Source organism: Choloepus didactylus (assembly GCF_015220235.1).
Source record: "Choloepus didactylus isolate mChoDid1 chromosome 23 unlocalized genomic scaffold, mChoDid1.pri SUPER_23_unloc10, whole genome shotgun sequence".
NCBI lineage: Eukaryota > Metazoa > Chordata > Mammalia > Pilosa > Megalonychidae > Choloepus > Choloepus didactylus.
The window spans coordinates 418181-443417 of record NW_023637591.1 but is presented as its reverse complement, the minus strand read 5'-3'; the positions used below and the strand labels follow the sequence as shown (position 1 = coordinate 443417).

The following is a 25237-nucleotide window of genomic DNA, read 5'->3' as shown; positions in this document are numbered from 1 at the left end:
CAACTCCCGCCCCTTTTCAAACAACCTCCGCGCCCTCTCAGAACCAATCCAAGCCTTTAACCCCTACAGCTACCCCGCCCTCTAAACCGCCCGATATAAGCTTGTACTCTCCCCTAATAAACTCTCTTGGCTTCCTCACCCTCAAAGAAACGTGTCCCGCCTGTTCCTTCTCGCCGCCCTCCACACCTTGCACGCCATTGCCGGGGACCGGGCCCAGTCCCCCGCCTCGCCCTCGCCTCCGGGAAAGAGCCCCCGCCGCCGGTACCCTCCGAGCAATCCTGAGAGCCTAGGATTTAGTAACCGGCCGCCACCCCCCCCCAGACGAATCAACTGCGACCGCACCCCAACATGAATGTGGCACATGCTCATCGGCACAGACCCGTCATGGGGCCCGGCCCCGCGGCCTCTGCCCTCTGCCAGCCGGCCGGGTGACCCAAAGAGAGGTGCCAGGCGAGCCAGGCAGCACCCGACAGGCCCCGGGGAAACACAAGGTGGGGGGCGTCAGAGGGAAGCCAGGGCAGGGGCTGGTCAAATCAGAGCTGCCACTTGGGGCAGCCAGGGCCAACTCACGCAGGGCCCCCTGACTCAGTTTCCCCATCTGCTCAGGAGCCGGCCTGCTAGTGGCTCTCTAAGGCCCTCCCTGCACGGGGCTGGGGATGGGGGGTGCAGGGATGGGCGGGGGAGGCTGTGGCGGGCACAGAGCCTGGGACCTCGAGCCTCACCACCTCCTGACGACGTCTGCACAGGGTGGGATGGGAGCACCTGCCTTCAGGGATGAGCGGGGAGCAGCTCAGGGCACTGGGGCACTCGAGGAGCACTCAGGGAGAAGAGGGTGCTCAGGGGAAAGGGGAGCTTGGACCCCAGAGATTGCACAGCCACCACAGGTGCCTGGGACAGCCTGAGTGTGCCCGGCCACTGGGGGTGCTTCACGGTCCCAGGGTCCCCCTCCTGCTTCCTGACCCTGCATCTCTAGCGTCTGAGATTCAGCTGACAGGAGGGGAGATGTGCTGGGAGAGGGTCCCGAGCCCAGGCCCCAGCTCCTCCGGCCCCCCAGCCCCCCAGGCGCACCTGAAGGAGACGAAGCTGGTGAGGAGCAGTGGGCAGGCCAGCACGCACAGGAGCACCCGCCACCACCCATTGTCCACGCTGAGCTGGCCCCACCACACCTTGGTCAGGTAGGCCTGCGGGCAGACAGCAGTGGGCTCGGGGGGGCTCACATGCATGTCCCCCTCAGCCCCGGACCCTCCCCCAGTCACAGGGCCACCTGAGCCCCACAGCCATGCAGCCATGGGGCTGGGGGCGCCAGGCTGGGGCCTCAGTGGCCAGTGGTGGACAGGCTGGGCCAGGCCCAACGCCGAGGCTCTTGACCCAAATCCTGCCCGGCTCTTCCTGGCCTGGATCTTTTGACACCCAGCTCGGCGGGGGCTGTGGCCTGCAGCAGTGGGCTCCCAGGGGCTGCCTCTCCAGGTCAGGGGGGCTGGGGCAGGACACGGTGGCCCTCACTGCATGACTGGGCAACAGCATGAAGCCACGTTCTGGGGAAACCCTGTAGTTGGGTCCCTGCAGTATGCCAGACCCAACCTGGGGAGCAGAGACCCCCCTGGGGTGCCCGGCGCTCAGCCCTGGGGAGGGGTGTCCTGCATCGGGTGGAGGTGCAACCCTGTGCCATGTCTAGCCAGGCCCTTGCTTTGGCTTTAGGTTCCCATCTGCAGATTGGGGATGGAGGAACCTTCCGGGCCTGGAGGACGTGACCCACTGAGACACCTGAGACCGTGCAGATGGGAGGCTGTATCCCCCAGGGGCCACCCAGAAGGTCACCTGGACACCTCCATGGGACACGAACTTCATGTCCTTGGCCTGCAGGGCCAGCTGCAGGCAGGTGGCCTTCCCCCAGGCCTCGGACACACGGATGAGCAGCTTCTGAGCTCTTTCTTCGTCCTTCCGGTAGCACTCGGTGAAGACCCCTGGTTGGGGAGGGAGACCTGGTGGGTCGTGTCACCGAGCCCCCTGGACAGCACCGCCTGGGCGTGGGAGGGGCCTGGACAACGGCGGCTGACCACCCGGGGTCCCCGCCCGAGCCCCCGGCCCCGCGCTCACCCACGGCTCTGAGCTCAAAGTCCTCGGCCAGCGCCAGCATCTCCTCCGAGCCGTCCGTGTCCTCCTCCTCCCTGGACAGCTCCTTCAGGATCTTGCTGCAGGCCAAGGCCGCCGCGATGCTGTCCTGGCCCTGGGGACCCGGGAGCCACGCTGAGGACTGGGGGGCCCGGCCAGACCCAGGCGGCCCAGGGGACCCCAGGGCAGTGCAGGCTCGTGGACAGTTACAGCTAAATGAACAACTGAGTTACCCCAAATCGACGTGCCACAGCTTCCTGCGGGGGCGGTCCTCTAAGGGGTCTGCCCCCACCCCCCAGGACAGGGCTGCCCACAGCACAGGCTCAGCCCAGCAGGCACCCCCAGAGCTCCCCGGGCAGAGCAACCCCAAGGGAAGAAACGGGAACAGCCCACGTGAGTCCCTGTCTGGGATCGGGACTCCTGCCTCGGGGGCACTGCTGTCCTTCCCAGCCCCAGGCCCCAAAGGGGCTGAGAAACTCGCAAGGAAGGAGCCCCAAGGCTGGGGCGGGCGGGGCCGGGGTGGGGACAGGTGAGCCAAGCCAGGGCGGGACCCAGGCCCCGGGAGAGGTCCCCAGCTCCACCAGCCCAGACAGAGTGGGCACTGCCCCTCCCCTCCGTGGGTGGCACTGAGGGGGCAACACAACCCCTGAAAGAGATGTGGAGATACAGACACAGGAGAAAAGGTGCCCTCATTGGCAGAAAACTGTAGGAAACTTTACTCTCCCTTCTGAGAGGAGAATCCACTTTAAGGAAAACGCCGGAGCGAACAGCTTCTGAAGGAGCGGGGAGCTGCTCACGGGCTGCGGCCTTAAGGAGCCGCCTCCTGGACTGGCCGACATTCGGAGTCAGCACCCACTTGGGCTCAGGGCCAGGAACATTCCCTCGGGGCCACCTGAGGAGAAGCGGCCCCTCTGGCGGGGACACTGCTGCCCTGCAGACAGGGTGGCCACAGCCCGCCCCTGACCCCCGGCACATGGGGCTGGGGAGGACGGCACGCCTCCCCGTGGGTGTCAGGCAGGCCTCGGCCCTGCGCACAGCTGCGGGAGTGTGGTCAGTGGACTGGCTTCTTCTGCTCAAGGACTTTTCCTGCCCAGACCTAAGGATGCTCTGCCCCCAACCCTTGACACCCGGGCCCTTCCTGGTTTTAGGAACACCCACTGCCCCCTCCGAGGCCAAGAGCCCACCCCCTCCGCTTGCTGCCTGCTGGGCTCCCGTCATGAGCCTGGAGGGAGCCTGGCCCTTTACCTGAGCCCAGATGATCTCCGCCAGCTCCCTGCGGTTCTGGACGACGGCCCAGATGAGAAGGTCCCGGACTGGGTCCATGGTGAAGGCAGCCTGGCCTGGCGAGCGCTTGTAGAGGGACCGCAGACTCACGCCCTGCACCTGGGGGACAGCAGACAGTCAGAGCCCCCACCCCACAGCGTGTCCCGGGGAGCCCACCCACACCTTCCTACAATCGATCTCCCTGACGCTGGGCCCCACAACGTGCATTTCCCAACCCCCAGATGGTCCTGTGAACACTGGAGATTTTCAAACCAGTGCCCCTTACAAACACACAGGTGGTAACACCCATCTAAGGCCTTCGCCACCACCCTTAGACCCGCGGCCACGCCAGGCACTTGAAGTTTCCTGGCTCTGTCTTCTGATGCATCAAAGAAGTAGAATTCTAGCACCAGGCTGCTCCAAGGTGCACAGCTGGGTGCTCCCTGAGGGCACAGACCCCTAGGACCCTGCCTTGGCATCTCCTGCAGAGGAGACAGTGAAGACAGCTACTGTGTGGACAGCCAGGGTCACCTTCAAGCGGAGGGAACCTTGGCCCCAGTCATACCTCACCTACAGGGCGGCCTGAGACCCGGCTTCCTGGGTGGTCAGAGGGTGAACCCACTGAGTTGGGAAGGCTTCCCAGAGGCAGGGAACACACCCCACATATAACACACACACACACACACAACACACACACACTTGCTCTAAGTGAGCAAAGACATTTCCTCAGTGCTCTTCTTTAAAGAAATGAGCTTATGGCTTAAATTACACAGTTAAATGTGAGCTGCTAACCTTGTTACATTCCATCTGCGTGTCCTAAGTAACCACAATGGAATAAAGAAGAGCAGAACCACAAATATATAAAACCAAACATCTTCCACAGGGGCAGGCACAAACGTAACACAGCTAATGGACAGCTCACGTCTGAAAGCCTGGGTGAAATGGGGAATTTTCTAGCAGGAAAAAAAAAAACAAACTGAAATCTGATCTTAGAAGAGATGGAAAAAACTAAAGAGAGAAATCAGCCAGAAAGAAACTCAGAAAGTTACCAGACCTGCCACTCAAAAAGCCCCAGGCCCCGATGGATTCACAGGGGAATCTACCAAGCTTGTAAGAAACAGTTAATTCCAGCCATTTAAATTGTTCTAGGGTGAAGAAAGAAGGAAGGCCTCCAAATGTTTTTTTCCAGGCTAACATAAAGTTGATACGAGGACCTGATAAATGTAACCCCAGAGATAAAACTAGCATCACAGGCTTACACATTCTGATGTGAAACCCCTGAAAATACCAGAGACAGAACCCAGCATCCTATTAAACAAATGATACACTGCAATCAAGTCGAGAATAAATAATGGGAATAAAAACAGGATTCACAATCAGGGAATCTATTAACATAATTCACCAAATTCACAGGTCAAAAAAGAAAAGCAGTTTAATATCCTCTAAAGGCATCTGGCAAAACTCAGCACTGATGCTTGGTTTTATCAAACCTTAAAGAATCAGATGGAGATGGACACTTCCCTAACACACAAGCAGAAAAGGCCAGCCTCATCCGAATCAGGGAACCACCGCAGGGTGCCCTTAGGGCACCCGTCCCACTGCCTCCATGGCTGAGCACCCTCACACAGACTGGCCTGGCTACACAAAAAAGTCGCTAACACCTGCGAGCAAGACTGGGGTACAGCAGGACTGGAGTACAGGTGTGGGGAGATTATTTCCCCTGCATAACTTTTTGTAGTGTTGGAGTTTCTTAGAAAGGGAGAATATATCTTTTCTAATAAAAACTGAAGCTGATTTGATAAAATTAAAGCTCCTGGGAAATAGGGGGCAGCCCGGGGCGGAGGAGGGGGTGCAGGGGGCAGAGCTCCCCCAGCATGCATGTTGAGTCTGACGGGCAGCAGGAGGTGCGGGGGGCCCTGGGGGGTACAGGGGTCTCGGGGCTCCCCCAGCACGCACGTTGAGTTTGGTGTGCGGCACAGGCAGCAGCAGGCGCGGGTGGTCACCGGGCCAGGGCCGCGGGTAGAGTGGCCGCGTGGAGTCGCCCAGCAGCTCGTGCAGCACCTGCGCCACGTGGTGCATCTGCAGCGGGGGGGCGGCGGGGTCCTCCACCAGCATCTTCTGCAGCTTGCAGCGGAACAGGCAGGAGGACTCCAGGTTCTCATACAGGTAGAACAGGGTGTCCCAGGTGACGAAGTCCTTCAGCTGCACGCCGTTCTCCAGGAAGAGCTTCACGAACTCAGGCTTATTGGAGATGAGGGCGGCTGCCATCATGGGGTGCAGATCAGCAGGCTGAGTGGGGAGCATCGTGGAGGGGTCAGGTGGGGACTGTGGGCTCTGGCCCCAGGCCACCGGCCCCCACGGGCTCCAGGCACAGGCGGCCCCCCACAGCTCACCTTCCACTGCCACTCGCCGCTGAAGATCTCGCTCCGAGCAATGTCCACGCGGTTCCAAGCCACGGCCAGCTTCAGCTGGTGGTCCCAGTTCTCGTGGCCAAAGTGGCCATGGTTCTGAGAGGCTGCAGGCAAAAGTGGGCACATCAGGGGTCCACTCCTTCCACACCCCTGCTGTCTTAAAAAGTCAGAAACTGGGGGGCTGAACTTCAACTTCACCTCCCCGTCGTTTTCAGGAACTGCAGTGCAGGCTGCAGACCCCCCCCCCACCCCGAGCACCTCTGCAATAGCAATTTCATCTCAGCCTCAGCATGCCTCCACCATGCGAAATTCCAAAATGGGCAAAACTAATCCATGGTGCCAGAAAGCACATCACCAGTGGCCGGGTGCCAGTGACAGAGGGAGGATTGGCTGCAAAGGGGCACGAGGAGATGTTCTGTGTCTTGATTTGGTGGGTGTTTGGTGCATATATAGAGAGGTGTATATGGACATACTGTTAAAAATCATGTAGCAATAAATGTAAAATGGGTGCATTTTACTGTTTATAACTCAGTCAAGTTTTCAAGGGGTTATTTTTTATGGGAAAATCATATATATGTCCATATAATAAAAGAGTCCCTTCCCCCAACCCCAGAGGTCAACTCCCTTTCCCAATCATTAATTTAATTACAATCATTAAATTTGTTTGCTTCTGGAAATAAATGTTCTCCTCTCTCTCAATCACCTCGTAAAGGCCACCAATCATTTCTGCCCATCCTGCACAAGTGAGTGCACATCACACATACTGTCCACTGAAACACAGAAGCTATAATGACATTTTTACTGAGGAATAAATGCACACATGCACACAATAAAGTGCACAAATCCTAAAAGTCTAGCTTGACGGCCTTCTACATCCGTACACCCCTGCAGAGCAGGCACCAAGGTCGAGGTACAGGCCTTCCCAACCCTGGGAGGTTCCCTGAGCCCCTCCCCAGCGAACCCCAGCCCTGGAAGTCACCCCCAGTTCTATCACTATAAATTAGTTTTGATTGCTCTTGAGCCATGTAGCGATAGACAAAGAGCGGGAGTCCTTGGAATCCGGTGTCCATCGCTTGTGTCACTCCTGCAAGGTCTGTCATTGCCTGCGAGCAGCATCTCACCTTTCACGTCTCCGGGTGCCCTCGGGCTGTGGGGATGCCACGGAGCAGAGCAGAGCTCAGAGAGCTGTGCTGAGCTGCCAGGGGGGGAGCAGCCGATTAAGACAAAGAGCCCAGATGAGAGCAACAGTCAAGCCTTGAATCGCTCCCTGTGCAAGCAAGAGGCCAACTCGGAGGAAGCACCAGCTGCCCCCGTTCCGCTTTCTACGGAACGGCACCTCGGGTGAGCCTTCTCACCACTGATGAGGCCCCGAACCAAAGGCTCCTGCCACCGGCTGGCCCTCAGGGCCAGGAGGAGGAACGCAGGCTCGGAGCGGGCACCAAGTTGGGGTGCAGAAAAGGGATTGCCAGGCTCTCCGTCTTCGCCCGGATCTTATCTGATAGATGAGAGCACGGCCAGCCCGGGAGCCTGAGCCTGTGGGCACACCTCCCTGCAGAGCCGGCTGCGCCTCGGCCGTGCACCTGGCCGTGGGGGGAGGACTGGTTCCCCGGGAGCCGCGGGGGGAAGCCCTGTCGTTGCCTGCGGCCGGGCCTGGAAGAGCACACGCAGGATTTGGGCCAGGAGCCGACTCCTCCGACACGCCGGGGTCCGATCGTGCCCCCCGGAGGCCCCTTGCCCCAGCCGAGGGGGGCCACGGCGGCTTTTGAGTTTCACCAGAGATGGACTCTCGGGAGTCCCTGTGCTCATTACTTTTGGACCGTTTCCAAGAAGAAGCAAAGGAGAGACAGACATTCTACACCGTCTTGAAGAAGATGTCTCTGGGTTTTGATTTAACCATCCCGTTGTTTGTGTGCGGGTTTATGTGCAGTATCAAGCCCTTTTGTAAGAGGGTGGAAAACCGATGTAAAGAAATGCAATTAAAGTTCGGCCCGCACCACAAAGGCCCCCCACTCCTCCTCAGCCTGCGTCTGTGCCGCGAGGGGCCCGGGCTCAGCCTGGAGAGTCCCCCTGCCCCGCGGAGGGCGAGGAGCCGGGCAGCGGGGGCCGCAGGGGCCGCACCAGGGCTCCCAGGATGGCAGGACGCGCAGGGAAGGCCCAGGGAGCATCGGGCGTCTCTCCAGGAGTGCGGGAAGAGGACGTGGTGGACGGCGCCCCGGAAAGCCTGGGCCGGAAGGCAGAAGTGACCAGGAGGGCGTTTCAGCTCCGTGTCTTATTTTCGGTGAGGTCTCTTTTCTGCCTTCTGAGGCACGGGAGTTTAAGCCCGAGGGGAGTCAAGAGAGGTGACTTCTGCAGTTTTCCTTCTACCCCAAAATTTCTACCTGATGATTCGTTCAAGACGATCATTGAGGAAAGGAGCTTGTCCCCCCAGCCTCAGGCAATGGGCACCCACTGTCCGGCAGCCACCCTCCCGCCAGCACCACCTGCCCCCACCTTCTAACGGACAAGGAGATCGAGGGGCTCCCAGCATCACGGCACCTCCAGACCTGGACTGAGCCCCTCATTCCGGCACCTTCCACCGAGTTCAGAGCACAGCGTCCCACGTTCCCCAGCCCTCACCTTTCAGTAAGGCCTGCAGGATGGCCACATCCACGTCCTGCTGGCCATCCTTGCCCTCCCGGAAGATGGTCAGCAGCTGCCGCCTCCGGACAATGTCTTGGATCTGCAACAGGACAGCCCGCAGGTGAGACAGGTGGACAGGTGAGCTTCCTGCTTCCCAGAGGACCCGGAAACGGAGGTGCAGACACAGGCCGGAACCCTGGCACCAGTCCTGGCTGCTCGGACAGGAGGGGCCACCACTCGCCACCCTCCTTACTCTCCCCACCCGAAAACAGCGGAGACCCCTAGGGACCAATGACAGCATGGCTGCGAGGGCGCTGCAGGGGACACATGGCCCAGGGGCGGTGACCCGGCGTCTGCAGAGTGCCCAGCACGTCGCCTCAAGCAAGGCTTCCCCTCCTGGCCCCGCCCTGGGCCCAGGTCATTTCTCACCCTACCATCTACCTGCCTATCTACCTCCACACCTACCCACTTACCTGCCTGTCTACCTACCCGCTTACTACCACCTACCTGCCTATCTACCTACCCACCTACCCACTTACCTGCCTGTCTACCTGCCTGCTTACCTACCACCTATCTACCTACCCACCTACCTGCCCATCTACCTACCCGCTTACCTATCATGTACCTGCCTATCTACCTACCCATCTACCCACTTACCTGCCTATCTACCTACCCATCTATCCATCCATCCACCCATCCATCCATTCATCTATCTATATATCTGTCATCTTTATCATCCATACATCTATGTAGTATTTAGCTATCATCTAACTGTATCCACATCTCTATCATCTATCTATATCTATCATCTATCTACCCATCTATCTCTATCTTCTCTATCTACCCATCTATCTACCATCTAGCCTTTTCCATCTGTCTATATATCTATCCATTGATCATCAATTTCATCCATTTTCTACCATCTAGCCATCATCTATCTCTCCATCTACCATCAAGCTGTCATCTATTTATGTATCTCCATCCATCTATCTACCATCCAACCATCTTCCAGCCATCCATCCATCTATCTATCCATCCATCCCTCCAACCGTCCATCCATCTCTATCTGTCTATCTGCCATCTGTCCACCACCTGCCCATCATCTCCCAGCTCATGGCTCCTCAATATCGCCCTTTACCCTGTGGCCAAGGTGGGCATTCCACAAAAGCCTCTTACCACACGTTCCCCTCCCAAAAAGCTGCCAGGGACTCCCCACCCACACTCCCCAAATAAGTTTCAGACCCCTCCCCAGCTCTCCAGGCCATCTACCCCCCTCCACCTGCCTCCCTAGCCCCTGTACACACCTTCCCTCTCCCCAGCTGGCCAGCCGTGCCCCGTGCCTCCTGCAGCCCACTCCCCTGCTGCAGGGCAGCCTCACACACCCCGCCTCCGTCCCTAAGAGCCCAGACATTCCCCTTTCATGGCGCCAGCTCTCCTGTCGATTTCAAATCACTTCTGGGCTCCTTCCCCAGCCCCAGCCCTGTCCACAGCCCCAAGAGCGTCCTGAAGTTACTCTGGCACCTGGTTCACGCAATAAAGGAGACGAGTCCTCTTACTGAGCCCCGCAGATGATGCCACGCCATGCTCTGGCTGAGCTGCTAACTATCCCATTTCACAGACAAGAAATGTCACAAGCAATTTCCCGCAGCGCCATGGCGATTGAGTGTTGGCTGTGGGCCCCTGTGCTGAGACCCCCGCACTGGCCACCCAGGCCCTCCAGCCCCCCACCCATTCATCACCGTCACCCAAGGTCCAGGGGCAGGCCGGGACAGAGGACTGGGAGGGAGCAAGTTGGTAATGACTGTGGAGCCGGGGGCCTCCCACTGGACGAGACCGACCACCAATGACGCTCCCCTGGAAAGGATGCGACGGAGTTGTTCAAACACCACTTTCAGGGCTTTCTGGTCGTGTGTTACTTGGCAATGAAGAAAAGGCTAAAAACACAGCAGCACCTTTAGACACAGCAGGTTAGACTCAGTTCTGAGAATCGCCTGGATCATTTATAGCCAACTGCAGAAAGGCTGCTGCGCCCGCCCCCCAGATCTCCAGGGGGGATGGAGGAGCATGGCCCCCGACAGCCAGGGCTGGGCTGAGCGCAGCGTTTTCATAGACTGTGCCGACGTGGGCACTGAGTTGATTTGTTCTCCTGTTGGACAAAAACCATCTCGGAACCGCCACATCTAATGAGGTCACTCTGGCGCTATAATAAGGCACAGATGGATGCACAGCCCCACGGGACCCCTAGTCGTAGAACTGCCCCCCACCTTCCAATCCAGTGCAAGCCCTGCTCCCCGAGACCCTGCCCCAATCATCCACCCGGGCCCAGACGCCACAGCAGGGTCTCTAACTCCTCTCCAGCGTGCCCCTTGCTCCTTGGGGCAGACGCCCAGCTGCTCAAGGAGAGGCAGCAGTCTGTCTGTCTCTGCTGGAGGGTGCTGGCTGCACACACACCCAAGCTTAGCCCAGTCTAGTCGGTGGCTCCACAGACCTACCCTGCCCAGCACACCTCGGTCCCCTAAAGCATTTCATCTGTATGTCCAGCTGTTTCTGCAGCCTTGTTTATCTTTCTGGGTGGGAAACACGCAGAAGCCAGCCCCGATTGATCGCTGGGGAAACCGAGGGTCAGTGAGGAGCAGAACGCCCTCTCGAGGAACCCTTGGCAGACGAGGGGCCACGTGGCCTGGGACAGGGTGACCACAGACCCTGGAGTTTGGAGTGTGGCCAGAGATGGCGGGACAGCTGACCCGTCCACGCTGTCCCCTTTCAAGGCTGGGGTTCCAGGCAGGGACTGGGTCTCTCTGCAGGCTGCACCTAAGGGGCCATCTGAACCCCAACTTCGGGCCTGGGGAGACGGCCGCTTCTGAGGCTGATGCCACCCACACCCCAGGCCTTCCAGCTGAGCCCACAGAAGAGGGCCGTGCCCACCACTGAAGACGGACGTGGGCCTGGACATCTGAGCAGCAGGGTCACGTCCCAGGGTGCCCTGTGTCCACTCCAGCTGCCACGCCCACAGCACAGTGGAGCCGCTGCCCATGGGGAAGGGCTGCCCTTTGGGGAGCAACCAGCCTCTCCCGTGCCCCGCAGTCTCCAACCCCCCGAGACCAGGGTCCCCTGGAGTGCTTACTGAGCACCCGTCCCTGGGGTGGCCCGAGACTGTGATGCCCACAACTGAGGAGCAACCCTGACTCTCCACCCCGGAGGCTCTGCCGTGTGACATGTGGGCCCTGGGCTGAGGGCGCAGAGCCTGCGCTGGGCACCCGCTGCCGTCACCTGGCAGCTCTCCCTGCGGCCATCTCGGCTGAGGCCTGGCCCTGGCCCGCTGTCCCTCTGCCACCCCTCGCCGGGGCCCCAGCACGCACAAGGTGCCTCTGCCCAGAGAAGCTGCCCGCTCGGCCCTGCGGCCCAGCCCCTCTGCTCGCCGGGTGCACACCTGAAGTCCCGGGGTCGGACGACTCAGAGGGCCCTTGGCAAGATGCCGAGCGATCGCCTGACCTGGCCGGCAGCCCACTGCCCCCAGAGGCCAAGGGGAGGCTCAGCCGATCCCCAGGCTCTCGCCACTGGCTCAGAGCCCCTCGCCCTCTGCACCCGACCTGGCCCTGTGGGCGCTGCCTGCTGACGGCGGACCCCGGTCCCTGCATGCCTGGGGGCTCACCTTCTTGGTCCACTCGACGATCCTGTTCTCCGTGAAAGTTGCAAACATTTCCCGGAAGTGCACGCTCAGTTTCTTCTGAATCAGGGATATGGTGATCTCGGGGATGGGCAGGCCGGACACCTGGGCAATGACGTCAGCCACGCGGCCTGAGCCCTCCACGACGACGCACGGCGTGCCACGGGTGATGGCGTTGTAGATGGTCTGCGGGGAGGGAGGGTGAGCCACCCGCCCCAAACCCCCACCCCGAGCCCCACCCCGGACCCCCAGCCGGCCCTGTCGCTTCCTGGAGTGGAGAACTCCCTGCGTTCAGCTTTAATTTCAGCCTAACTCTCCACTGCGCAAGTGAGAACGACCACAGTTTGGTGGCACTGACCACTGGGGAGGAGAGGGGCCCGTGGGACAGGCAGGGGCTTCCGTGCTGCCCCTCCGCCCGCCTCAGCACCACTGCAACAACGGGGCTCCGCCGAGTGAAGTGGGAGCCGGCCCCACAGACGGGTGACAGCTGCAGCTCAGGGCCATGCTGCCCCCTGAGGCCCAGGGCTGAGCCACCGGAGGCCGAGTCCACCCAGATCCGGGAAGTGGCCTCTAACCAGGGCAGGGATCCGAGCAGAGGACTCAGCTCGCACGGGGAGAGGGGCCCCAGTGCCCCAGGGGTCCCCATCCAGCCAGGCTCCCCAGGGCTCGCTTCTGACCTCCTGAGCTCACAGTCCCACAGCAGGGACACCTTCTCCTGTCCTGTGAGCAAAACGCCCCTACTCCGGCCCCAGGCCTGCAGGCTGGAGCATCAACCTTCCCGCAGCAGAAATGAGGCGTGCTAGCGTTCGGTCTGGGGTAGGGCTGCAGGGCCTGCACTTCCAGAACCCTCCTGGGGCCATCTGGGTTAGGGTTCCGGAAATCAGCACCTTGGCTGCCCCTGGCTCTCTCCCCGGCCCGTCTCCTCCACTCCAGCCAGCTGCCTGGTGGCTCCCGCTTTCTCCATCTCCTGCCAGTGACCCCCTGGGAGCCGCGCTGGCCAGGCGCCATCCCTCCTGCGTCAGGCCCCGCGAGCCCCCCGCCCCGACCCGGTACTCACGTTCAGTGTACCGGGGCCGCCCTCCAGCACCACACAGACTATGGGGATCTTGATGGCCATCCCTGGGGCAAAGCAGGGAGCCCCGAGTTAGGGATGCGGGGCTCAAACCCCCGCCCTAGCAACCCTCCTCCCCACACCCCTGCCAGCACCGCGGACGAGACTGGACGGCCTCCCCGGTCTCAGGTGCAGGCAGCTTGGGAGACAGGTCACAGGGGGCCGTGGCTTTTAAAGGCCGACACTCCAGAGTTCACAGGTGATTTACTTATTCCACGTAAACCACAGCAAATCCACGAACACCTGGTCGTCAGGCCCATTTGCACCCCACCCCCACTGGCATTCTTGGGGGGGGTGGTGAGGGAGGGCTTTGGATGATCAGAGTGACCCCAGAATTTCCCTGGCCTGTCTTCTCTACCGGGCAGGCCACACTGGTGGGCCGTGGCGACCACGGCCCACCAGCTGCTCTTACTCTCTGCAACCCTTTTTGCGGCTCCTCAAAACCTGAGCAGGCCTCTGGGAACGTCCCCAGCCAGGGGAGCGCACCCCACGAGCCTGCCCATCCAGGAAGTCTGTCTTCTCCTCTCCACTCGGTCGGCCCCTGAGGCCCTGGCCCTGCAGCAAGGGGAGCTTGCCAAGACTTTAGAAATCGCTTTACTCAGCAGCAAATGAACTTCTCTGGGCACCATTGGTGACCTCGTCATCTTCGCTCCCTCACTCCCCATCCCGGATCCCCTAGTCAATGTGGGGGCTCTGCAAGGGTGCCCTGGACTGGGAGGTCCAGACTCTCTGGTCACAAACACAAATCTCAGACCTGCAGAGTCAGAGACTCTGGGGCAGGCCCCGTGCCCGTGCTCCAACAACTCTCCAGACGTCTGATGCTCGTGAGCCCCCTGTCCCGAGAAGCCCCAGTCGGCCCAGGACGCCCCCTCCTCATCATGATCACAGCTCCCTTTCTCACCCCTCCCCAAATCAAGGGCAAAATCCTGGGTATCTGACCTCCTAAAAGTCCCTGAATCCATCCCATTCCATCTCCAAGCGAAAAGCTATCACATCTGAGCTTGGTGCATCCTGATTTCTGAACCTGAGACTGTGGTTTAAAGTGATTTACCTAAGGGTGAGTTTTTACCCAAGAGTGAGCAGCAATGCCAGGGGTCTGCTCTGCCTTTCCTTCCTTCCTTGGGTTAAAGGGCTGTCTCACGGGGCTGGGAAAGTGTCCCCCGGTGAGTGAAGTGTAAAGAGATGAGCAGACGTGTGGGGCCACAGCGCCAGCACCACGCTCCCAACGTGGGGCCGGCCCCTGTGCCCCTGGCCTGAGTGCCCGGGAGGCACCCTGCTTACCTCCCTTCTCCTTCGTCTGCTCTGATATGAACTTCTCCAGCTTGGTCCTCAGGGGAATCTCCACCCCGTACCGGCCATGGGTGCCATCGTCCACGAGGATGAAGTGGGAGTGGTTGCTGTCCAGACAGGTGAGCTGGCCCTGACCCTCCTCGTCCAGCACGTACTCGGCAGGGAAGCTGCCCTGAGGGGCAGGGCAGGGAGGCAAGAGGACAGATGGGTCATCCGGCATCTTTAACATGGGAACGTGACAGCGCCCCAAAGATGTCGGGTCTTGACCCTACCACTCCTAAACGTGACCTTGTTGGAGAAAGGGTCTTTGCAGGGGGAGATTGTCTGGATGATCTGGGTGGCCCCAAGTGCCACCATGAGTGTCCTTATGGGGGATTTGACATGAGAACCCAGAGAAGACAGTGTGACCTCGCAGGCAGGGGCTAAATGCCCACCAGCCACCAGAAGCTGGCAGGGGCAAGGAGGCCTCTCTCCTAGAGCCTCTGTAGGGAGGTGTAGGCTATCTGATCTCTGATTTCTGATTTCTGGCCTTCAGAACAGTGAGGGGATTAATTTCCATTGCTCTAAGCCACCAGGTCTGGGGTAATGTGTGAGAGCAGCCACAGGAACCGAGGAAACAGCTGCTGGAGCACCGCCCAGGTGTGCAGAGCTGATGGAAGTTCTACAAGGGCCTTCAGGGCCAGCTTCTTTCTGTCATCCACAGAGGATGGAAATGTGTGTAAGGAAAGTCTTGGGGATGGGGACTTGGAAGTCATCCAACCTCTCTTGGCCTCCGTCTTCCACTCAGAAAAATGAGGGTTCCAGGCAGAAACGTCCTGTCCAGGCCAACACGGAAGGAGGACAAAGGCCAGGCAGCAGCCAGGCAATTCCCTTGCTGGGCCCCTTGTGGGTATTTGTGACTGACAAGGAATCCCCATTCCGAAGGGGCACTTTTCCCTGGGAAACGAGTGCACCACGGGCTCTACCCGAGCAGACAGAGGGTCGTTTCAAGCGCATCACCTGTGGGCAGCACAGGAGAACCTCCTCGGCATGCCACGGGCCAGTTTTGTCAGCAAACATTCCCGACTTTGTGAAGTAATAACGTGTCTGCTATGTCAAATGTAATGTGTCCTTAAAAATACTACTGAATGAATCAAATTATCTTTTCCAACTCACATCTCCAAAGCAAAGCAACTGCTTCTCACTGTGGCAGCCCAGTAAGAGAGAGGAGTGCTCTGCCTTCAGTTCTAAGAGATAAGATCACCAGGGGGTCTGGCTGTCTGAAATCACACTATCATGACACCTAAGCTGGAAGAGACCTGGAAGCGAAGGAGTTAAAAGCTTGAGCTCTCTAACCATATGCTGTCTACAAGAGGCTCACTTTAGATCCAAAGACACAAAGAGATTAAAAGAGAAAAAAAAAACAGAGAAAGATATTTCATGCAAATAGTAAGCAAAGAGCTAGGGTGGCTATACTAATGACAGACAAAATAGTCTTCAAGTTCAAAAATTGTTAGAAGAGACAAAGGACATTATATATTTACAAAAGGGTCAATTCAGCAAGAAGATATAACAATCATAAACATATATGCACCCAATAACACAACCCCAAATTGTATGAAGCAAAAATGGACACAACAGAAGGGAGAAACAGATAGTTCTACACTAATGGTTAGAGACTTCAGTATCCCAGTTTCAATGATGGAACTGGGTAGAGGATCAATGAAGAAACAGAAGACCAACTAGAGCTAACAGGCATCTCTAGAACACACCACCAAACAATAGCAGAGCACACATCCTTCCCGAGCGCACATGAAATGGTCTCCAGGACAGACGACACGTTAGGCCACAGAACAAGCTCCCCAAATTTAAAATGACAAAATCGTACAAACTATCTTATCTGATCACAATGGAATGAAACTAGAAATCGATAAAAGGAAAATTCACAAATATGTGGAACTTAAGCAACACACTTTTAAGCAATCAGTGGGTCAAGGAAGAAATTAGAAGAGAGATGAGAAAATACTTTGAGATGAATGAAAATGGAAAACAAAACAAAACTTGTGGGATGCAGCTAAAGCAGTACCTAGAAGGAAATTTACATCTGTAAATGCTTACATTAAAAAAGAAGAAAGACCTCAAGACCTAACTTTACCCCCTAAGGAATCAGAAAAATAAAACCTAACAGAAGGAAGGAAATAATAAAGATCGAGCAGAGATAAATGAAACAAAGCACAGGAAAACAACAGAGAGAATCAACAAAACCAAAATTAGGTTCCTTAAAAAGACAACAAAATTGACAATCCATTACCTAGACTAAGATAAAAATAAAGGAGACTCAAATTACTAAAATCAGAAATGAAATTAGGGACAATAGTACCAACCTTACCGAAATAAAAATGATTGTAAGAGAATACTATGAACAGTTTTATACCAACAAATTAGACAAACTTAGATGAAATGGAAAAATTCCTAAAAAACACATCAGTTACCTAAACTAACTTGAGAAGAAATAGAAAATCTCAACAGATGAATAACAAGTAGAGACTGAATCAGTCATCAAAAACCTCCCAACAAAGAAGAGCCCAGGACCACATGCCTTCACTGGTGAATTAATTTAAACAATAATTAAAGCCAATACTTCTCAAACTGTTCCAAAACATAGAAGAGAGGGACTACTTCCTGCTTTTTCCCCTAAGACCGAAGTCAGACAAAGACATCACAGGTAAGTTGCAGGACAATATTTCTTATGGATATGGATGCAAAAATCCTCAACAAAATACAAGCAAACCAAATCCAGCAACATATATCAAGAATGAAACACTAGAGAACCTAAGATGGCGGCAAGGTGTGCTCTGAGAATTGTGTCATCAATCAATCAATAACTGCTCCCAGGATGACGATAACGCACCACCACTACTGCTGCTCTCTGGGCCCTGTCTACAGAGCACTGGAGGTCTGGGTGAGGACTTCTTGGCCGTCTCCTGAGCTCCCTTGGTAGGACTCATAAAATTAAAGTGGAATGACCCAGTATGATCAGCCCAAGTCAACGGTAGTCCTGAAAACTCTAAAGAATACCTGGGTCCCTATCTGAGACTCTATGAAAGTTTCATTCTATAATAAGTTCACTAAGCTTATTCTTCAGAAATTTAAATCCTTCAGAGTTGTCCTATGCCAACTGAGTCCCAAAACCCAGAGGCAATAACCTCTTCAAGAACATCAACCAGATGTGTCCCCTTTTCCCATAATGTCAACACCACTTTTCAACATGAACAAGTTAGGGTGGTCACTGCCTAGACATCCCCAAGTAATTAAACTAGAGGAAGGGGGAGCAACAGACAAGATGGAATTTAACAAAGGATTATGAATACTGAATTTCTGTATAATTTTCTTTTTCTTAGTTGCTGGGGTATTGGAATAGCTAGAAGGAAAGAACTGAAATGGTGGAATCAAACCCACAGCATTCTTTGAAATTTGCTCTATAGCTACTTGTTAAATTATAATTTGAAAGTTGTCACCTTTTTGTATATTTGTTATATCTCATAATAAGGAAATAACTGAAACAATGGTACTGTAACTCATAAATTTTTGGAAATTTCCTATATAACTGTTTGTTAAATCATACTTTGAAATTTATTACCTTTTGGCATATATGTTATATTTCACCGTAGAGAAATAACTGAAACTGTGGAACTGTAACCCATAAAATTCTTTGAAATTTGCTGTCAACTACTTATTAAATTGCACTTGGAAAGTTAAAAAAAAAAAAAAAAAAAAAGAAAGAATGAAACACCAAGTGGGATTTATCCCAAGAATGCAAGATTAGGTTAACATCCAAAAATCAACTGATGTAAAATATCCTATCAATAGAATAAAAAACAAAAATTGTAGGATCATCTCAATAGAGGCAAAAAAAATGTATATTAAAAAATCCAACATCTTTTCATGATTAAAAAAAAAAAAACCAACAGACTATAAATAGAAGGGAACTTCCTCAGCCTGGTTAAGGCACTTATGAAAACCCAAAGCTAATGTGTGGGGCTGGATGCTTTCCCTCTAAGACCGAGAACAAGACAAAGATGCCCACTCTTGCCACTTCTATTCACTATTGTGCTGGAGGTTCTTCCAGGGCAATTAGGCAAGAACAAGAAGTAAAGGCATCCAGATGTAAAAAGAAGAAGTAAAACCATCTCTATTTGCAGATGAGATGATCTTATAAATATAAAAAGTCCCAAGAAATCCACTAAGAAACGCAGAAGTAACAAACAAGTTCAGCAAGTTTGCAGGCTACGAGATCAATTTACAAAAATCAGTTGTATTTCTCTACATTAGCAATGAACAATCCAAAAATGAAATTACGGAAGGTTTCATTCACAATAGCATCAAAAAAATCAACTACTTAGGAATAAATTTTTAACAAAAGCAGTGCAAAACATATCCTTTGAAAACTACAAAATATTGTAGAGAGAAATTAAAGTTCTAAATAAATGGAAAGACATCATATGTTCACAAATTAGAAGATTAACATTGTGAAGATGACAATACTCCCCTTTTAGAATCCCACCTGACTTCTTTGTAGAAACTGATAAGGTCATTTTAAAATTCATATGGAATTGCAAGAGACCCATAATAGCCAAAACAGTCTTGAAAAGAAGAGCCAAGTTGGAAGACTCACACTTCTCGACTTCAAAACTTACTACAAAGCAACAGTAATCAAGACACAGGGATAAACACAGAGGCCAATGGCATAAAGTTGAAAGTCCAGAAATAAAAGTATGTGTCTAACATGAACTGATTTTTGACAAAGGGGCCAAAACCATTCAATGGGAAAGACTCATCTTTTCAACATATGCTGGAAAAACTGGATGGTCACATGCAAAAGAAGTTGGATCCTTACTTCACCCCATAGACAAAAATGAATTCAAAATGGATCAAAGACCTAAACGTAAGGGTGAAAACCAGAAAACTCTTAGAAGAAAACACGGGAATAAATCCGCACGACCTCAGATTTGGCAAAAGATTCTTAGATATGACACCAAAAGCACAAGCAACAAAAGAAAAAATGGATAATTTGGAGTTCATCCAAATCAAACACTTTTGTGCTTCAACGGATACCATTAAGAAAGTGAAAAAAAAAACGGAGAATGGGAAAAATATTTGCAAGTCGTATATCTGATAAGGGACTTGTTTCTAGAATATATAAACTCTTACAACTCAGCAACAAGAAGGCAGACAACCCAATGAACAATGGGCAGGGCTCTGAATAGACATTTCCCCAAAGAAAACACATAAATGACCAACAAGCACACGAGCAGCTAGCACGTCCCACCCACCAGGAAGGCTGCAAAAACCACAGAAGGTAAGGAGGGCTGGGGGAGTGTGGGGCAGCTGGAGCCCTCCCGCAATGCCGGCGGGAACGGAAAATGGTGCAGCCGACACGGAAAACAGCTGCGCGGTTCCTCCAACAGTTAACTGGTACGTGACCCAGCAGCTCCTCCCCAGCTACACCCCCAACACTGCCCACGCGTGTTATTCACAACCGCCGGGGGAGCAGCCCCACACCCATCAGCGGATGGTGCAGAAACAGCAGAGCACCTGCAGCCGTAAAAGCAGCGAAGTGCTGATTTGTGCTACAACCTGGATAAACTTGGAAAACATTATTCCAGGTGAAAGAAGCCAGGCACCGAAGGTCACATAGTGTATGATTCCTTTAGATGAAATATTCAAAATAGGCAAATCCACAGAGAAGGGCAGAGAGTGTCTTTTGAAGATGATGACACCATTTTGGAACTCTAAATGCCCCTGAATCGTATGCTTAAAAATGGTTAATTTTACATTACATGAATTTCACCTCCATAAAAAGGGAAAATAAAAGGAAAGCTCCGGCTGTGGGGTCAGACGGCCCACGGGCTCTTGGCCAAGCCCCTCTCCTCCCCTCTGTCCTTTTGTCCTTTCTCATCAGAGCGGCCGTGAGGACGAGCCCTGGGCCAGCGGGGGTTCCAGGTGACATCATGTGGCTCCACCTGCAGCCCTGGGCTGTGGGCTGGGGGCCAGCCCCAGGGATCCTTGATGGGGCCCCCTGCACCCCCAGGCACTCTGCCCTCCACACTGCCCCCCAAGCACCCAGCAGAGGCTCACGGCCACCCCTGGGCGCCGGTCCCCGCTTGGCTCCCCTCCTGGGACGGGCTCTCACCGTGGGCTGGACCAGGCTGTCCCGGTTGTGGATGGTGCCCCATGTGGCAACGCCAATGGTGATGACGCCCCCCTCGTGGCAGCCGCTGCTCAGGCTGAAGTCGCGCACCGCCTCCCCCACCTGTTTCATCACCCCGGTGTGGGAGCCCCCCGAGACGATCCAGGCTCCTGGAGCGGACAGAGGGAGGGCGGGTGCACCTGTCAGCATGGGGCGCCCCTCGGCCTTTACTCAGCCTCACCCACCACCCCACATCTGCAGAGCCCCCGCTCGGGGTGCCCACACACACACTAGCAGGAGGGATTCTCAGAGCCAGGGCAAGGAGGGGGACGGTCACTGTGTCCTCGTGCTGCACCTCAGGCGCTGGAGGGGCAGCAGCTCCAACCTTGCTCAGGTAGGCAGTGGGGGGAGGCGGAAAGAGAGACCCCATCTTGGGGCTGCAGGCCGCATCCTCTCTACACCCCAGTCTCTGCAAGCTTGCTTCCCAGAGATTCCTCTGAATTCTTCTGTTACGGGAAGTACAAGTTTCCCTTGGACCCCGAGAGTGAGAGCTGGGACCCCTGCCCCCAACCCCGTAAGGGGTTACACCCCACACACTGCCCCGCACCAGGCCGGGACCCCCATGGGGGTGACATCCCCACCTCACCATCCGGCTCAACCAGGTGACCGGCTCTGGTCAGCAGCAGGCCGGTGTCAGACAACCACCGCATCTGAGCACCGTGCGTCTGCGCCAGCTAACGGGGCCTGCTCCCGACCCGCGGCCCTGCCCGAGGGGGCTGCAGCCGCTGACCCAGGACCAGCCCCCAAACCCCCAAAATGCGACGGGTGCTGCCACTTCAGGCTGGGCGTTACCAGGAATCGGAAGTGAAGTTGTGGGGCTGCCATAAAAACGGGCTGAACCCATAGCTACGGCTTCCAGAGGGGCAGCGGGCGGCACGGGCACACGTGGCAGGTCGGGGCAGGGCGGCCGTGGATCACCTGGCGGGCGGGTGAGCGCCTCCAGGACCCACGTGTTAGGTAGCGAGGTCGCGAAGGTGGCCGGTGCCCGTGACCGAGCCCCAAGCGAACGGTCAATTCGCCAGCAGGGTGGAGGGCGAGGGTCCGGGGTCGGGGCCCCAGGGCTGGAGGACAGGGGTGGGAGACTCTGCCTGACTCCGGCTGCGGAGACGCCGCCTAACGTGGGGCCAAGACCACGTCCGGGGTGGGGCCCGCACCTGCTGCTGGAACCAGGCCCCAGGAACGTGGGGCCGCCCCAGTCCCGCCTGGGCACCCCGAGGTCACTTTTCTGCGTTATTTTCCACCCCAGGTACCAGTCACCACTTGTAAGGGAACCAGGGTCCCAAGCATGCGTGGACCCTCCAAACGTCCTCCAGGCCCCAGGGACACGGCCCGGGTCGCCTTTGACTTCCACAGTGGACACTGGCGGGGGCTCCCGCTCACACCCACTGAGCCCACGAGTCATGGCTGGCCCCAAGAACAAGTCAGGAGGTGGCAGGACAGACAGCAGGGTCCCCCACCTCTCCACCTGGCTCTGGGGGCTGCAAACTGAGGGCCGAGGGCTCCGTGGGGATCCTGGGGGCCAGAGCTCCCACACCCCGGGGCCCCTCCCACAGCACCCCTTCCCCGACACCCTTCTCCCATGAGCCCCCCACTCCCACCGCCCCCACCACCACCTCCCTCCCCACGGCCCCCCATTAGCGCCCTCTTCCCGGGCACCCCCAGGGCCTGCCCTCTGACCTGTGGTCTGAGCCACCTTGACCAGGCCCCTCCGGAAGACGCTCCTCAGTCTCGGCTTCATGGTGAAGTTCTTGGCCCCCCCCGGTCACCGAGATCAGGAGGTTGGGGGCGTCCAGGCCCCAGTGCTGGGTCATGAGGTGGTAGATGACACTGGGGCACGTGTCCTCGGACACTCGGACGAACTGCGGGGAGGCTGGGGCTCAGCGGGGTGCCCTGCGTGAGGCGGGCCCTCATGGCCAACAGGTCCCATGGGCCACAGGGGCAGGGACGCCCACCCCGGGCCCAGAGACCCTGTGCAGGGGACAGGACAGGCCACCCAGTCTCAGAGCCTCCTGGCAGGGCAGACCCCAAACCATTAAGCAGGAGGGGTGACCCCCAAGCGGCCACAGAGGGTGAGGGTCAAGGACAGAAGGGAGGAGGGAGGCCCAAGCCGGGCACTGAGGCCGTCCCGGGGAAAACCGGCACCTTCCCCCCTAAACCCCCGGCCCCTGCTGACCCGCTCCCCTTCACTCGTCCCCCTGCAGCAGGAGCTGCCAGGCTGCCCTGTGCCCTGCGCCCACGGAGCCCCGGTGGATTTCTTCCTGCACTAGAGGCCCCTCCTTCCTCCCTCCCTGGTGCCGCGTGGCTCCCACCCACACCCTGCCCCATCCTGAGCCCCCGTCCTGTGTCGGGTGCCCCAACCAGGCCGTGTGTCCTGCCCAGACCTGGCCGTGTGTCCCGCCAAGGCCCGGCCATGTGTCCAGTGCAGACCCGGCTGTGTGTCCCGCCAAGGCCCGGCCGTGTGTCCACCCAGGCCTGGCCATGTGTACAGTGCAGGCCCAGCCGAGCCGCGCCTGTCCCTGCTCTGCCCCGTGATGGCTGCGGGACCCTCAGCAGCTCTGTGGTGGGCTTTTCCGCAGTGGCCCGGCCTGGCATGTGACCCCGACTGGCTCACCAGGGACAGAAAACCAGTGGGCAGAACCCACAGACGGGGTCAGTGTCCCGAAGAGGACTCACCGAGCCCAGCAGTGGTTGTCTCAGGCCTGTCAGCACTTGAGGGACCCTCCCTTTGGGTCCCCAGGACTAACCGGTGCTGGAAAGGGGCACAGTGCCGGGTGGGGCTTCGTGGACGGGGATGGGGGCTGCGTGTCGCCTGCACAGGGCCCCTGGCTGGGACTGAGCTGCAGCCGTGAGGCCTCTCTACGCCGTCTCAGGTGCCACACCTGAGGGTGTCCCTGTCCACACCCTCCCTGTCACCAATGTCCCTGGCCCACGGGTGCTGTCAGCAGCCCAGGGGGAGGCTGGAGGTCGGGGGGCGTAGGGGTCATGACCCAGGCCCAGGATGCGGCTGGCCTGGGCTCAAACCCCACCACTGCTGCTCCCCACCTGTGGCCAGAAGGACTGACCCCCTTCCTCGTGCCTCGACTTCCCATCCAAGACGGGGCAGCAGCTCTGCCTCCTCAGGCACCTGGAGAGGCACCGAGGCCGGGGCCTGGAGGGTCGGGGCAGGGAGCTCAGGGGAGGCGGGGACCCTTGGGGCTGGGGCCCCCAGAAACCCAGGCTTGGTGTGACCTCATAGCCAGGGTCCCCAGGCCTAGCCTCTCTGTGGGCAGCGCCCTGAGGGACCTTCAAGGGGTTGAGGGAACAAGCCCCCCCAGCCAGCACCAAGCTGAGTGGCACCAGCTCTCTAGCCCCCAGAGGACAATGGTTCCCAAACTCGGCTGCACCGATCACCCCAAAGTCTTGGTAAGACACGGGGGGCTGGACCCTGCCTTGCGGCTCTAGTCGGGGGCCTGGGTGGGACCTGCGGGTTCCCAGGAGACGCCGGTGTCCAGGGGCCACTGCGAGAGCCATGGTTCAGCTGGGCCTCGGCCCGCCCTGCGCCCGTCACAGCCCCTGGCCCCTGCCTCATGCAGCTCCCTGCGGAGGCACAACCTCTACCCCCACCCTCGAGCGGCCACGCACGGCCAGCGCCGGAGCCCGGGTCCTCACACACCCCCATGCTCCACTCGCCTCCCACCCACCTCTGACCCCCAGCATTGCAGGGCTCTGCACACCCAGGAGACTGGCCAGCACGTGTCACCGTGGGAGCACCGTGTGCCCGTGGGACCACCACGTACTCATGGGACCACCGCATGTACCTGTGGGACCCCCATGTGTCACCGTGGGCCACCAGAGCCACCCGCGGTGGGCTGGAGCCCACAGTCAGAGCCCGCGAGAGATGGAGACCAACCTTTCCCACTTTCTGGCTCAAGCCCGTGAAGACGATGTCCCCAAAGGCATCCGTTGGCATCTCCTGGACGTGCTTCTTGGGGTCCCACTGCTGGCCCTGGAAGGCGCGGGGCTTGGTGGCCTCCTCCAGGTGCTGCTCACGCGTGTAGCCGCACTCACACACCACCTTCCTGCGGAGACAGCGCACAGGTCACTGGCCCCAAATCCAGGTAGCAGGCCCCAGGCGAGAGCCAAGAGCCCCGAGACCCCCCAGGCCGGGGGGCCCATTGCACACACATCGACCTTCAGCCTGGAAAGCTTGGCAGGCTGCTGACCCCACGTGGGGGTGGGGCCCTGAGCCGGAGGGGGGCTGCCCGCAGCGCCCCCCTGTCTAGGACACCTGGCACCAGGGAAGAAATGAGGCCGACGAGGATGACGCACAGAGCACGTGAGCCCCCGCAGCCCACCCAGGGCTTCCGAGGAGCACGGGCTCCGTGTGGCTCCAGCCTCGGGAGCTTTCTCTTGGAATAAAACAGGTTCCCTGTCTGGACCCCACTTGCCTCATCTCTAACATCGGGGTCAGGAGTGGATTAGAAAATGAGGCTTCTAGGAGCCCCTCAGCTCCTCCAAGGCCGTGAGACCCCAGCCAACCCTTCTAAGAGCTTCCC

At 57.2% G+C, this 25237-nt stretch overlaps 1 protein-coding gene across 1 annotated transcript in view; it reads right to left on the bottom strand.

Moving 5' to 3' along the window:
- LOC119524953 (transient receptor potential cation channel subfamily M member 2-like) overlaps nucleotides 1–24774 on the bottom strand; it is a 53525-nt gene extending 28751 nt beyond the window's left edge. Inside the window, 14 exon segments of the mRNA XM_037823688.1 lie at nucleotides 1069–1181; nucleotides 1819–1964; nucleotides 2098–2227; nucleotides 3358–3495; nucleotides 5332–5664; nucleotides 5769–5890; nucleotides 8403–8505; nucleotides 12058–12258; nucleotides 13130–13191; nucleotides 14465–14645; nucleotides 20646–20812; nucleotides 22380–22461; nucleotides 22463–22561; nucleotides 24592–24774. Of these exon segments, the coding sequence (XP_037679616.1) occupies nucleotides 1069–1181; nucleotides 1819–1964; nucleotides 2098–2227; nucleotides 3358–3495; nucleotides 5332–5664; nucleotides 5769–5890; nucleotides 8403–8505; nucleotides 12058–12258; nucleotides 13130–13191; nucleotides 14465–14645; nucleotides 20646–20812; nucleotides 22380–22461; nucleotides 22463–22561; nucleotides 24592–24651 (1937 nt within the window). The 5' untranslated portion in view covers nucleotides 24652–24774.
- Between the last annotated feature and the right edge of the window lie 463 nt (nucleotides 24775–25237).